This window comes from Felis catus, chromosome F1 (assembly GCF_018350175.1).
Source record: "Felis catus isolate Fca126 chromosome F1, F.catus_Fca126_mat1.0, whole genome shotgun sequence".
NCBI classification, from domain to species: Eukaryota; Metazoa; Chordata; class Mammalia; order Carnivora; family Felidae; genus Felis; species Felis catus.
In genome coordinates, this window is record NC_058384.1 from 23,734,997 (window position 1) to 23,751,009 (window position 16,013).

The 16,013-nt window shown below is 42.3% G+C and overlaps 1 protein-coding gene across 1 annotated transcript in view; it reads right to left on the reverse strand.

The window, feature by feature from the left end:
* Positions 1-15,669, reverse strand: part of CF1H1orf21 (chromosome F1 C1orf21 homolog) — a 146,191-nt gene extending 130,522 nt beyond the window's left edge. Inside the window, exon 1 of the mRNA XM_003999255.6 lies at positions 15,450-15,669. Coding sequence (XP_003999304.1) covers positions 15,450-15,543 — 94 coding nt within the window. The 5' untranslated portion in view covers positions 15,544-15,669. The remainder of the gene's footprint in view (positions 1-15,449) is intronic.
* Positions 15,670-16,013: the final 344 nt, after the last annotated feature.

Sequence of the window (16,013 nt, forward strand, 5' to 3'; positions counted from 1 at the left end):
AAATATCCAAATAAGGAAATGAAGCATTAACTATGTTAAACTCTTTTATCTTTATATCCCCAAAGTCTAGAGTTTGGGATTAATTATTTGATACAATTAGGTTTTCATTGGTTTCAAGGAACTACAGAGCCAGACAGAGCCAGACATGTGGATGAGTTCCAAGCCTCTAAAGCAGAGAGGTGCTCTTGACCTTTCTTTGGCTCCAATATAAGTTCTCCAGACCCCTGTCAACAGGAGTCAGCTCAGGAGCATAGTATAACATGAGTGGGTATTTTCCTCCCAGTATTCAGTGCTTCTTTTTGCCAACAAGAACAAAAAGAAATTCAGTGTAAAACATGGCCATAACATCCGTGTGCCTTCATCAGAGCCCTGTAGTTCACTGTCATGGGATGATTCATGGTGGTCAAGTCTGCACTGAGAGCCATGGGCCAGATGACTGCCATCAGTGCACAGGGTGCAGGCCAGGGCCAAGAGGCCTCCCATCTAACAGGGCGCAATAAATCAGTGCTTGAGGAATGGACAGTCCAGCTGAGAAAGGATGACGTAGGTGACCTAAGGCTTTGTTCTTCCATTAGATTGAAAGTTTCTAGAACAGAGGAACTGTATCTTATACATTTAAAAAAATTCCTTACTATGCCTAACTGAGTGCCTTCCTTGCTTCCTCTTTCAAAGCACACATTTGTGCACTGAAGTTCTTAAGTCAGATACTGCTGTGTTCCTGACCAGACTCCAAGTTAACATATTACCTGTGTACACTTAGGCAAGTTACTCAATTTCTTATTGGCCTCCACTCCCCCACCTATAAGTGGGTGTGACAGCCCCCCATAAGCTATCTTTATTATTAACAGCTGGCCATTATTTTTTTGATGTTTATTCAATTTTGAAAGAGCATGAATGGGGGAGGGGAGGGGGTGCGTACAGAGGATCTGAACCAAGTTCTGCGCCGACAACAGCGAGCCCAATGCGGGGCTTGAACTCACGAATCTTGAGATCAAGACCTGAGCTGAAGTCGGATGCTCAACTGCCTGAGTCACCCAGGGGCCTCATAATATCCATCCATTATGATCCAACAACTTACATGTGAGGCACTTGGTTACGTGAGGCAAGAGTGGTGTGTGATTAAATTACAAGCATTATCTTGAAGGAACTCAGTCAATGATCATAAAAGACTTACGATTTACTGAATAGTGGCTAGATTTTTTTCCAAGAAGGAAACATCTTTATTTTCCCATAACATTTTATTCTTCTCTCTAAAGACCCCTAAAGCAGTCTGTATTTATTTTTCCATTGTCCACGGTATTCATGGACATGTCGTGCCAACAGACACTCAATGTAGCACTCATTACAGGCTTTCAAGTCTCTGTTTCTTGCTGAACTATTTCCTGCGCATAAATGGTGTCTTTTCCAAAATAGGGTAAACTCTTTGTGGGCAAGTCACCTGATTCTGCTTCTATTCCATCCACCACCCACCAGCTCACAGGTCCTGTTCATACTGATTCAACTGGCATCATTCTAACCTCGTAACTGGCCAATCAACAACCACTGATTGAGGATTATTGCTTTAGGAGTTACTTAATAGGATGAAGCAATTTTCCTCACCGTTTGGAATGCTGTTATCAGAAACACAATTAAACTGTGACACCAATTTATGATCACAAACTACTCAACTAGAAATATATTTTTTTAATTTTTTTTGATGTTTATTTTTGAGACAAAGACAGAGTGTGAGCAGGGGGAGGGGCAGCGAGAGAGAGGAAGACACAGAATCTGAAACAGGCTCCAGGCTCTGAGCTGTCAGCACACAGCCTGATACGGGACTCAAACCCACAAACCCTGAGATCATGACCTGAGCTGGAGTCGGATGCTTAACCTACTGAGCCACCCAGGCGCCCCTCAACTAGAAACATTTAACAGCTGAACTCTTAGGAAGAATGGGTGGGTGAATGAATGGTAGACCTAATCTTGCTCTGTTCCAGGGGGATGGACATTGCTACCTCCCACTGTGTCCCAATCCTCCCCTCTAAGATTGGGGCAAAGACATAGGGCTTATCTGTAGCAACAAGTTCCTTCATGCTTCTGAGAGTAACTATTGCCATGTTTTTGTATTTCTTATTTCATCCCATGTGAAGAATTTACGTGTGACATGTGATGTATGTAGAATCTACTCTGGAGATACCACAAGTGTGCAGTAATAAATAACAGAGTCATGCTCTGATTCCTACATGGGACAAACACCACACCATCAAATTCTGTCTCAGCTGGTTTGATGGTGTTTTAATGATAACACAGTCTTTAAAAAAAAAAAAAAAAGGATAGTATAGTCTTAACATGTATGCGAGGCGATATTCTGGCAGTAGTGTTTCAGGATCTGTAATTATTAAAACTGAAGTGAGGCTAACCGCTTCGACAGCGTAAGGAATTAGCATCAAATCTTCTAGACTTTCTGTCCATTGTTTTCTAAATTCTCAGCCAACTGTCTGATCTCTGACATAATTATGATTCCTGTGTCAGCATCTCAGTGTTTTGGAAAAAATTACAGTGTAAAATTTCCAAATATCTAAAACATCTGTCCTGATGTGAGATTCTCTAAAGTTATTTCCTCACTGGGTTGGTAAAGCTTCCCAGTCTCCCCTCAACACACCTGATGCACAATGTACCTGTGAGCCTTTTCACTGTCTCTCAGTCTCTCACTCCTGCCCTCCCTCTGTTTTTTTGTCTGTTACTCATCTTTTAAGACTCAGCTGAGATCTTCATCGTTCTCTTTAAAGTGTCTTCTACTCCTGGGATAATAGGCCTTTTTGCAGGATCATCATAGGATACTGACATTTTTTTTTTCTGTTGAGATGCCCATCTGTTGCATCATATCAGTTCCTAAAAGGCAGGGACCACATTTATCTAATAGTCTCAGTGCCTAGCACAGCACCAAAGTCAGTAAGTGCTTAGTAGACAGAAAGAACTGCTAGCTGACAAGCGCCCATGATCAGACTCCAACTGTTTACCCGGGCAAACAAGTCTATTAGGCTAATCCCTGTTGCCCCGGGGCTTTCTCCTATGGGATAGATGTCACATTGTCCTGAAAGCACAACTGTAGGTCTTCAGAAGATGGAAACATAAAATTCTATTTATCAAAATACTAAGTGGTATTGAATGATACATGTTGACCATAAAAGATTCAGAGTGCACACGGAAAAAATACAAAGAAGAAATTAAGAATCACCTGAGACTTCACAATAGACTTGCCATTGTTAATGTTTTGGTGAACAGACTTCCCAAATACATTTTTAAATACACCCGCACAAAATTTTATGTAGATTTTAAACAAATAAATTCTACAAACAAGATATGCTATGATGCTATGTAAAACCGTTTACTGTTTTCATTTATTAACATGTTGTAGATCTTTTCTCATCTCCATAAGTACAGAGCCTTGATCTTTAATAGCTGTATCTGATATATGTTTCATCAGTGGGAAAAACCCTGAAGCATACGGGTTTGTATGCTCGTCCAATTACCTGTTTATGACAAATTCCTAGGAGTAGGACTGCTGGGGCAAAGGGCATGTTCATTTACATTATATATATATGTATATGTATATGTGTGTGTATATATATATACACACATATATATACATATATATATACACACATACATATGTACATACATATGTACATACATACATCTACATACATATACATATATGCATACACACATAATTATTTGGTGCTCCCTCAAAATTCCCAGTTATAGTGTGAGACAGATGCCTGTTCCTGCCAATCTGAGTGATGAAAAAGGTCTTGTTCTGTTTACTTTGGTGTCATTTATTTGATTTCTAAGAAGCTGAGTATCTTTCTGCATGTTTATTAGCCTTTTGCATATATTTTTTAATTGCCTGGTGACAAATGCTGTCCATTTAAAAAAAAATTTTTAATGTTTATTTATATTTTGAGAGAGAGAGAGAGAGAGAGAGAGAGACTTGGAGGAGGGCAGAGAGAGAGGGAGACACAGAATCTGAAGCAGGCTCCAGGCTCTGAGCTGTCAGCACAGAGCCCCACGCGGGGCTCGAACTCGTGAGCCGCGAGATCATGACCTGAGCCGAAGTCAGATGCTCAACTGACTGAGCCACCCAGGCACCCCAATGTTGTCCATTTTTCAATTGAACTGTTCATTCTTTCCTTATAGATTTAAGAGTCTTTTTATATTAATCATATTAACCTTATCTATGTTATGAACATCAATGTCACTCCATCTGACATTTGTCTCTTAACTTAGTTAAGGGTGGTTTGTTTGTTGCTGTGCAGAGAATTGTATGCAGCTAAATTTATCAACTTTTTTTATGGCATTGGATTTTGTGGCATTACAAACCTAAGACTATAAAAACACTCACTGGTATTTTTTTCCCATCCATATTTTTTATAGTACTTTTACGGTTTCGTATTTACAGTTCAGTCTTTAGATTCATCTAAAAAGCTCTAATATGGAGAAAGGAGTTAAGGAATTCAATTTTTAATATTAGACTTATAAATAACAAAGTATTTTTGAAGAATAGAATGTGAATTAAAATAGTATCTAATTTGTACATCTTTATATTTCAGTTAGTTATGGATGCACTTATTCAATTACAATCACTGAGGGCATCAACTGTGTCTGTTGGCTCTTGGCCTCTCTACAGTGCTTCACAAAGAAATGTTCTTTTTCTATAAACATCCTCACTGTGCATGATAAACCCAAGAGTAGGAAAATGCTGTACTCTACTGCACACACGTGTGCATTCACACACACACACACACAGGTTTATGTTTGTTAACTTTTTTTATTTTTCTTTTTTTTAATGTTTATTTTTGTTTTTTAAAGAGAGAGAGAGAGAGAGAGAGAGAGAGAGAGAGAGAGAGAATGCAAGCAGGGCAGGGGAAAAGAGAGAGGGAGACACAGACTAAAAAAGCAGGCTCCAGGCTCTGAGCTGTCAGCGCAGAGCCTGATGTGGGCTCAAACCCACAACTGTGAGATCATGACTAGAGCTGAAGTCAGATGCTCAACTGATTGAGCCACCCCGGAGCCCCTAACTTCTTTTTTTCTTTAAACAAAGTTATTTTTTTTAAGTTTATTTATTTTGAGAGAGAGAGAATGCAAGAGTGGAGGAGGTAGGGGGAGAGAGAGAGAGAGAGAAAGAGAGAGGGAGAGAAAGTGTTCCAAGTAGGCTCTGCACCATCAGCAGAGAGCCAGAGACGGGGCTCAAACCCACAAACCTTGAGATCATGACCTGAGCCGAAATCAAGAGTTGGAGGCTTAAGTGGCTGAGCCACCCAGGCTCCTTTACGTGTTAACTTCTAGGAAGGGACTATTTTTTTAAACCACGCTTTCATAGAAATAGGGCATAATATTATATTCACCACTCAAATCATATACTTTAATCTTCTGATTTAAAGACATACACCTGGTCACACACATGCACATCTTATACAGAACAGAAGCTGATCTAGGACAAAACAGAAAAAGCACAAATTACAGGAATACAAATATTTTTAAATACAAAATAGGGGCACCTGGGTGGCTCAGTTGGTTAAATATCCAACTGTGGCTCAGGTCATGATCTCCTAGTTAGTGAGTGCTGACAGCTCAGAGCCTGGAGCCTGCTTCAGATTCTGTGTCTCCCTCTCTCTCTGCCCCATCCCCAACTCCTGCTCTCTCTCTCTCCCTCTCAAAATAAATAAACATTAAAAATTTTTTTAATTAAGAAAATAGAAAATAAAAAGATATTATGTGGGTAACTGATAAACTTTTAAAAATTGGAGAATTACACATCTGTAATCAATGGGTTATGCTTCCCCAACCCCCCAGCATAATTATGGGAAACTAAGGCTGCTAATACGGTGATGATATTAATGAATGGCACTCACCCAGTGCGTATTATGTGGCAAGTTCTATTCTTAGGGCTTTACATACACTGATACATTAAGTCTCATAAAAGTCCTCTGAAGACAGCTTAAGTACTAGTTCTCCCCATATTATACAGATGGGGAAACTGAGGCAAGGAGAGTGATTTGCCAAGTTACACGTTAGTGAGTGGCTGAGCCAGGATTTGAAACCACTTTGCCAGATCTCAGGCCCATGCATTCAGCACCACAGTGAATTTCAGGGCTACTGATAATAGCCCTAAATACAACAATAGAGTCTTCAGACCTCAAGCAGCCAGTTACCAATGACTCCTGAGCAGAGGCTGGTTTAGAGTTAATAGCAAAGACACATCTTACTCCCAAGAGGGGGCTCTCCCTTAGAGTCAAGAGTCTACATCCTCAGTTCTAGCCACAGTCCTGCTTCCTTAGTTAAGTGAACTGGCACGGCTTTTGGCTTCATTTTCCTTTTGTATCAAGTGGAGATAACAATAGAAACTGTAAAACATGAGTATCATAGTTGTGCTTTTCATATAATAACTCAGGGGCAAAAGAAACAGCCACACTTCAGGCTCCGGGTGCAGATGGAAGGTGCTGTGCTGGTCTCTGGAGAGGAGAGCCAGGTCCTAAATGAGGTCTAAGCATCAGGGAGGTGCTGTCAGGAGGGCGGTTCCAGGCAGGTGCTTATGGCAAAACACATCCTTTCTGCCACATTAGCCAGGATTCTGGGAAGAAGCCATTGTTTTGAATTTCTGAATTCTGTGATGTCACTCAGGAGAAAATAACTAAGAGGAGACGTGCTATGGGTAAAAGAAACCCTCCCACCTTCTCTCTTGCTGCTGAGTCACTTTATGAGAACTTCCCCCAGCAAAGAACAAGCCTTGCCTGGGGCTCCAGTCCTCTGTGCCTTTCACTGGAAGGTACCAGAAGCATCTCCACTGCCTTCTCCAGGGCCAAGTTCTTTCTTTCTTCTTCTCCTTTTTTTTAAGTTTATGTATTTATTTTCAGAGAGACAGAGCACAAGCAGAGGGAGAGAGAGAGACAGAGACAGAAACAAAGGATCTGAAGTAGGCTCTGCACTGACAGCAGAGAACGTTCTTATTTTCTGCCTGAGGAAGGGCTCCAGGCAGCTGCACAGAAGACCAGGCACCCAGAGGGCCAAGAGAGCAACTGAAGGAAACCCTCTAGACATAAAACCGGAGGGACGCCACCAAGGGCTCAGCAAGCATGCCCCTGCCACTAGTGTCTGTGAACTCAGAGGCTCCCTCGTCTTGCAGTAAGGCTGCCCTGAAGCAGTAAGTGGCAAATGGCCCTACTTTTCACTTCTCTCTCCCTATATATAACATTAACAGGTTCCTGATATCAATGGCAAGGGAAGGAAAAATACACTTGGATTTTTCTTTTTTTAAATGTAGAAACAAGAGTATTTCTTGACTTTCTGTTACAGGAAATTCTTCCAAAGAGAAATTCAGACTGACTCTACCTCAGCTAGATTAAATTCTGCACCATGGAACATTCTGGCAGTGTTTATTTTGAGGTGGCTGAGGGGCAAGAATGAAGAGGTGGGGCAAATCTATTCGTTGTAATTGATGCTTGAGTGTTAATTAGGCAGCAGACAATGTTCTAAGCGCTTTCCAGTGAAGTTTATCTGACCCTCCGTGCAACTCAAAGTGCTGGATTCCATTATTATCCCCCTCCCCCGCAACACAGAGGAGAAAATGCGGGCACTAACGAGGTTATGTTACTTGCCAAAGGCAACACAAGAAGGGGGGAACTTGGAACAAGCTCCCGCTAGTGCGAGAACTCACAACCACTGCTACGAGTGCTGACGGTTAAGGCTGTCTCGTGTCAAAGAGGCAAGAACCTGTCAGAATGGCCCAGCAACTGTCTAAAAGAAGGAAATGAAACTAAGCCACTTTGAGCACCTCCTCTGAGTCAGGTGCCGGGCTAAGCACTTGTACTTTGGAAGAGTGTGGTGAAAACTCCTGGCCAAGGTGGGCTGGCTTCTATAATTCCATGAGCTCCATGTGCACTTGAAGCCATTGCGACCTTTCTGAGGCTCAGCTCAAAACACCGTGGGGTCTTTAAAGACAACATTCAGGGCCAGGTTCCTCATTCATCTTGACTTACATTTTCATTCAGAGTATGGCCCGGCTCTAGTACAAACCCATCAAACCGTTCTCCTGCTCTTAAGGTTCTTTATCAACTTAATGAAAACCAAAAAAAAAAAAAAAAAGGGAGGGGGGCAGATTTCCTCTCTGACCTTTGGGAAATAACTTCAGAAGTCAACACAAGCTTCCCTAGGCCAGCAAAAGAAGTTACTTGAGAGGGAGCTAAATTAAAGACTACCCCTAATTAGTGCAGAGAGATGAGCAAGTTAGAGACTTTGCTCTTCCTCACCTCCCAAGCTGCTTCCCTGTCTCTGCCTTCTTAGCTGTCCTGTGTACCCCAACAGCCTGCTCCCCTAGAGTGCACATCCCACCTATGGAGAGTCGAAGCAGAAAATGAGGCTGCTGTCTCAGCCTAACTAACTCCTTTTCTCTTGGATTCCAGAATAAGCAAACCCCAAAGCTGAAACTGGGAAGGAAAGGGAGCCCTAAATACCAACCCTACCTTTCAGTGACTTAAATTAGCACCACCAAACAGAAAGACAATGCAAGTTTCGGACATACTTTAAATATTTCTAGTAGCCACATTAAATGAGCAAAATGAAACTGATAAAATTAATTTGAGTAATATAATTTATTTAACCCAACATATACAAAATATCACTTCAACATGCAATTAATAAAAAATTATTAATGGGCTATTTTATACTCTTTTTTTTAAATGTTTCTTTATTTTTGGGGAGAGAGAGAGACAGAGTATGAGCAGGGGAGGGGCAGAGAGAGAGGGAGACACAGAATCCGAAACTATCAGCATACAGCCCAACTCGAGACTCAAACTCACAAGCCATGAGATCATGACCTGAGCTGGAGTCGGAGCTTAATCAGCTGAGCCACCAGGCACCGCTCTTTTTTATACTAAGTCCTTAGAATCCTGTATGTATTTTATGCTCATAGCAGATCTTAATTAGAACTGGGCATATTTTCCATGCTTAACAGACAGAGGTGGCCTGTGGCTACTGTACTTGGATGGGACACAGGTAGCATTATTCTGTTACTGTCTCATAAACACAGATTACTTTTAATTAATCTTCACTTCATGCCATTGGAAATTACTGCAGAAAGAGTGAATTACTACTTTGCCTTCAACTGCTTGAATTTCTGAATGAATGTGATATATTCTTTTATTTGATCTTCACCATAACCTGTGAGGTTGGCCCTTACAGTATTTTAGATAGGTAGCAGATTAGATAACACCATCTCTCTCTCTCTCTCTCTCTCTCTCTCTCTCTCTCTCTCTCTCTCTCTCTCACACACACACACACACACACACACACACACACTCACAATCCTGTTAGATGTTCCCAATTTACACAGTTGAGGATCAGAACTTAATTGAAGTTACACAGCAATACAGAGCCTAGAAGAAACCAAGTAGCCAAAATCTTGCCTTACTGCTTCCCTTTTACACTCAGTCTTACATTGCTATTCCGGGAGAATTTATTGCAATAGTCCAAACACCTCCACTTAAGGGAATATTTATAAACTTCAGACTCTCTTGGTCCTTAAGCCAAACTTGGCCACCTAGTCATGCGGGGGAGCTGGGTGCAGGCAGGGCTCAACCTGATCCCCAAACAATCTCTTTGCCTCCAGCTCCCGGCATTCTGGGAACCCCTGTTCCTCTCAAGACCATACAGTCCCTGCCTTCAGGGGGCTAACCAGCTCATAAGACAGATGACACATGTACATAAATAATGAGATGAGACATATAAAGAAATAAACCAAATACATAAGTATGTAAAAAGGTATTCTGAGATGGCAGGAAAGAGATACTTTCTGAAGGTTTTAGAAAAGCTTCATGAAAGTTTGGGTGAAGTTTGAAGAAGAGCAGGATTTAAAAAGATAAAGGCAGGAGAAAAGGCCCACGCCAAGAAGAGGTCATGGCTCACCAGAGGGCCCGGGAGACAGAAGGCGTGTTTGAGGTCACAGGGCAAATTGTCCAGTCTGGCTGAAGAACAGGGAACATGAAGGGACAGAGTATGAAACAAGGCTGCCAAGGTGGGTATGAGCCATCTGAGAGGTCTTGTATGTTCACTAAGGATTTGGGATTTTACTGGCTAAGAACGAGGCACAACAGAAAAGTTCTGGAGCATGAGAATGAACATGGGCAGAGGAGCACTCAGTAAAAGCTGACAGAATCGGACACTGGTACAAAAAACGGAGAGTTAAAAATGAACAACAACATAAAAAAAAAAAATCAAAGAAGCAAACAAACAACAAAGGGGGCTAACGGAAATCAGTTTGGAAGGCACTGCACTCTTCCGGGTTATGGGCCCTAACAGCCTGAACTGTGGTGGCGACCGGAAAGAGATTTGGGGGGAGAACAAGAGTCATAGGAGCTGGAAACTGGATGAGATAAAGGCCTCAAGTTTAAAGCCTTTCAAGATTAAAGCCTTTTCCTGGAAGAATGGTGGTGACCTTCAGGCAAATAGTAAAGTCAATATAAGTAAAGAGCTTGCCCCCTTGGGGTGGGTTGCAGAAGAGATAATGATCTCTGGTTTGACATGTTAATTTTCCTAATAAGGCCTGAATCTGTTGTGAGCACCTACTTTAATAGTCCAAGTGAATGCCTGTTGAAAGAAATCCAATAAGCACTTGGCTTTCCTTAGAACTTGCTTAACTAGTTCACGATAACTTGAATCTGTTGGTCACTTATTTTATGCAAGCTGGCTTTGGCAATCTGCTCAGCTGTCCTCCGAATGACCTCAGCAGATCTGCTGACCACTATTCACATATGCCCTGACCACTGAGGGAAGGAAAATTCCAATCTGGAGATGGAGCTTTCTGGTCTGGGTTTTACTTCTGAAAGGGCCACATGTATGTGAGGCACAACTTTAGATGGGAAACTTTTTATGCTTCGATATTTAAAGTGAAAGAAAGTCTATAGGTAAATGTCAGTGATAAAGTTCCTTGTCAATGACCTCCTGAATTCTATGAAATCTAGGAGTCAAGATGCCCACTTGTCAATCCTCCACGGTGGAATATTCTACAGATATTCCGTCACGCACATTTGGAGTGATCGATCTCCTAAAGAGCCAAAACATTATGGAGACCAAACTGCATCATAAAAATGGAAACTACCATTTGTTAAAACACTCTGTTTATCAATGCTCCCCAGCATGTCCTTAGAAGCTATGAAATTAAATTCACACCTTTAGGAAAAGGATCGAAGGTGTGTGTGTGTATACACACTCAGAGACATACTTCAGAGCCATCCCCAAATAGTCCATCCTTCACAGACATTGTCAACTCTTCAACAACAAGCAGTAATAACATTTTTTAAAAACATTTAAAAATGGCTTCTAAAAAGTGAGTGAGGAGACTTTATTCAGTGAAAAACAGAGCAGTGATTTAGAAAGCAGATTTTAACGGTCTAGGTTGGAATATAATCCAGTCATGGGGTTCTCACTGCCTCTCTCAGTGGCTGAGGTAACTAGTCTCCAAAGATGGCTCCCACCAATTCCTCCCGTCCCAGAGGTGCAGGCTGAATACATGGAGATGTCCAGCTCTCTCGACTCTGGGCTGGTTTTGTGACTTGCTTTAATCAACAGAATGAGGCAAAAGTGACTTCTTGGACTTTTGAGCCTAGGTCTTCATTGGCCTGACAGCTTCTACTTCCTCTCTTAGAAACCAGCCACCATGTGAAAAGTTTGACTTCCTAGCTGGAAAGAGAGGCTAGAAGCCCTCTTGGTCATCTGAGCCCAGCTGAGCTCCCAGCTAAATGCAGCTACCTGGGTGAGCCCAGGCACCCTACAGAATTGTGAAAAGTAATAAATCGGTGCTTATTTCAGGCTGCTAAGCGTGGCGTTCTTTCTTAGGAGGCAATGAGTTACAAACAGTGGGTGACAAAGATATCAAATGGTTAAAAGTGAGCCACATCTGCTTTTCACCCGTGACTATCTGTGATCATATTGGGATTTTGTACACTCACTCTGCCTGCAAACTAAAATTTACATGGAGAAACACAGATAGGACCTCCTCTTGTCATAGACAAACTCAAGCTTTCAGTCGCATCTGGGATACAGGCACTGAGGTTCACACTGCACTCTGACAATTCTAGAGCCCCGTGGGACTAGCCAAATCTATCTCCCTTGACTGGTTCAAGAAGCTCTCTCCCTCCTTGTTCTGCTTTATCTAACACCATGCCACAAACCCACAAATGTTTATGCTGGAGAGTAACGAGATGATGAATGCCTGAGTGGATGAAACTTCAGTATGAGTACCAGGAGGATGACAAAAAAACTAGCAGAGGTCTTGAACGCACTTTATGACATGGACTGCGTGGAGCCACAAACATAACAATGACTGTGCCGGCTTGGGGTGGACTGAATTGTTAGCTCTAATTTTTTTAAATAACCTTTTATTTATTTATATTTATTTATTTATTCTTCGAGAGAGAGAGCACACGTGCAAGTGGGTGAGGGGTAAACAGAGAGGGAGAGCATCTTGAGCAGAGCGTGGAGCTCGATGTGGGGCAAGATCATGACCTGAGGAGAAATCCAGGGTTGGACGCTTAACCAAGAGAGCCACCCAGGCACCCCATGTTAGCCCCAATTCTTGACCTCTGTGTCCACATCCTTGTCACTAATGCACTGTGGTCAGATATATTTCTCTGCCTCTTGTCTTTGAGCCTGTTCCTGTGACTTTCTTTGGCTACTCAAATGTGGGTGCAAGTGACGGTGTGCCAGATATAAGCCCAAGGTTAAGAGGCATCTTGTGTACTGCTTGCACTTACACCCTCTGCGAAAGAGAGCATATCCGCCCTTCCTCCCGCAGCCCGCTGGTCCCAGGAGGAAGATGAGAAAGACGTACAGCAGAGCCACTCCAGCTGACTCACCAGCTCGTGATCAAGAAAGACATGCTCATTGTTGAATACCACTGAGATCTTGAGGTTGTCCAATACCCAGCGATAGGTGACTAATACAAGGTTCCTTTATTAGATGCCAACATTTGCCAAACGCACATGGTACTTTAGAATAACAAAGCCTTCTCGCCTATAAAAGCTGAAACTAAATCACCAACTGGATGGTTAAGTGGTCTCACTGCCAGGCTGTATAGAAGTACAATATATCAGATATCACTGGTTTTTGCTCTTAGTTTATTCTTCCAAAGATTGTAATTTGGTATTCAAATTTCTCTATAATTTAACCCTAACTTAAGTTTTCTAGCCAATTCTCTCACTTAAATTTTATATTCCATTCAAACTGGATTATTTCTATTTCTTGAGTAAGTCTCACATTACCTCTAACCTTTCCTCATCCAGTACCTTCTGGTACCCTTCATCTGACAGGCTTAGATTCTTCTGGTCCTTTAAGGCCAGGTTCAGATGTCACCTTTATAAGAAATCTGCTCTGATCCCACCTTTTAAGGCAGTCTCTCCATGCCCCTGACTCTCATCACAATGTATGTCTTTTCCTTTTCTGGTATTTGCCCTATTCTGCCTCAAAACATTTTCCTCATCCTCTTAGAAAGTCCTAGAAAGGACTTTCTAGGAGGTTTATGTCTTACTCAGCCCTGAATCCTCCAGGGCAGTTAGCAAAAGGTCTTGGCCCATAGTGTACAGGCCAGTCAATATGTTTTCGCACTGAAGAATGAGTGGCTGATGGGATGCAGCAAGGCAAGTGGGAACAACATCAAGAAAGCAACAGGGACTCTGGCATAGAGACACCTGAGTCTATGGCTTCGTAGCTGGGCATCTAGGGACCAGTTAGTTTCTCTGTCTTTCAACTTCCAAACATGTAAGATCGGGATGACACGTCTTTCATAGAACTGTTGTGAAAATTCACCATGAAAATGAATTTAAATACTTCTGCATATTTGACATATGGTGGCTGTTCCATTATGGTAGCTCTTATTACAAAAACGATAACGACACAGAATATCATCTAGAAGTTAGTTCGAATAAATCCTTGACACTAGATTATCACTAGATTATTATGTTCTCTCATTACTTTTAAGTTTACTTATTTATTTTGAGGAAGGGAGGGGGCAGAGAGTGAGAGAGAGAATCCCGAGCAGGCTCCGAACTGTCAGCACAGAGCCCAACATGGCGCTCGAACCCACAAACCACGATCACGACCCCAGCCGAAGTCGGACGCTTAACCGACTGAGACACCAGGCGCCTCCACCATTCAAAATTTTACAGGCAGTCACCACTAGAAGTAAATCTGTTCCAGGCAACAAATACATTTCCTTAAAATGACACAAAACAAAATCCTCCTCCCCTACATACTAGTCCACTTTCAGCAGAGCATTAGTCTTCCCACAGCACACCAATTCTTCACCAGGGACCCACACGACCATTACAATGGACCAAAATTGGCGGAATTACATGACAGTGACCGGACGGTGCCCTTCAGTTGTTTGTATGTAAACACGATTTCAGCAAGGTTCTTTATCGAATGAGAAAGAGGCACTCGTTCAGAGGACTGCCATGAACGTGTCCGGGAGCGGGTTATCATTGTTGAAGTGATTCAGCAGAACTGCTTCACCTGCCTCACTCACTCGGGTTTTGTGCTAAGCTACAGCCATGTGGCATCGGAACACAGCTGACTGTCCAAGGAACAAACTCATGTCTAGGCAAACTCGGAAGCCTGTAGGTGGCCCGGTAGGTGACGTTAATGCGTGAACAGGGACTTGACGTGCGTTCAAGAGCAGGCTCAACAGTTCCCTGGAGGCCACACCCTGACTGAAGGGGCAACTGCTACCTCACCCCACTGTTGCTTCAGCCGGTATTGCCAGATTTTCTGAAGAAATTGGGGATTTTACGTGAAACATCCTGATTTTTTAAATGCTGCCTTGCTTTTTACTTTATAATTCTCTGGGAGCCAAAGAAAACATACTTGCAAGCCAGACGTGGCCATGAGTTGGCAGGCTGTAATCTTTGCACTGGATATTCTAAAGTCACTTTGCATCGTCAAAGACAGGTTAAAAGACTATTATTACGTTTATTGTGTTTGTATTTTTTTAATCTGAAAATTTATAATTCACATAAAAAGTAACTATTAGGCCTAAAAAATACCTCATTCTCTTATGCATAAATCCTCACTCGCTCTACTTTTGGACCTCTGTGTTTTCGGTCATACAGTGCTCTCTACCTGGACGCCCTGTGGCTGGTGTCCCATGTACCTATTTAAGTCCTATGGGTTATTTAAAACTTGATTTCAATGCTAGCTTCTGTATAAAATCTCCATAATCGTCCTCAAAATCCTGTATATGTAAGTTATTATAAAAATTGCGCCATGTAAAAGATGCGCGTTGATTTCTAGCCATATCTCATCAGCCCTTTACCAGCAGCCCCCAAAAGATGCAACACCAATAACGCTACAAATATTCACTCCCGAGAAAGTGAAAGGCCTGCGTCACCGGGTCAAGAGTGAAGTTCAATGGCACTCACCGCCAAACACATCTCCGTTCTGGTAGTTCTTCCCTTTCTGGGCTTCCTCTTCATTTTGAACAGTGGCAACATGCTTGGCGGAGGCACAGCCCATAGTCTCATTCGGTCAGCTTCAGCCGGGCTGAACTGCAAATCATCTCTACAGACACGGGGACATTTTTTTTTTCTTTAAACACAAAGAAAATCCACCTTCCTGCTGAGTCGGTCAGGACGTGCGCACCTGGGAGAACAGAAAGCTAGATCAGAATGAGTGAAAACAAAACCTCTGTGTGATCAGCAAAGCACTAGGATTCCTGCAAGAGCCCGCTGCACTGGGGGGTGGGGGACTGGGGGACGGACAATTGTGCTGAAGAAGGAAATGCAATAGGGCCTGTTCTCATCTGATTCTCACTCAGAAAGCAAGACCAGAAGTCACGCCCCCTGCACAACACATGGCTGAACTTTTTGAGGACATAATAAAAAATGTGTATTTGTTTATTCAAATAAATATTTGAGCACTACTACCTGCCACACAGAAAGTGCACGTATGTTTGCTAATGTTCTGGAATCTCAAAAACCTCCAGA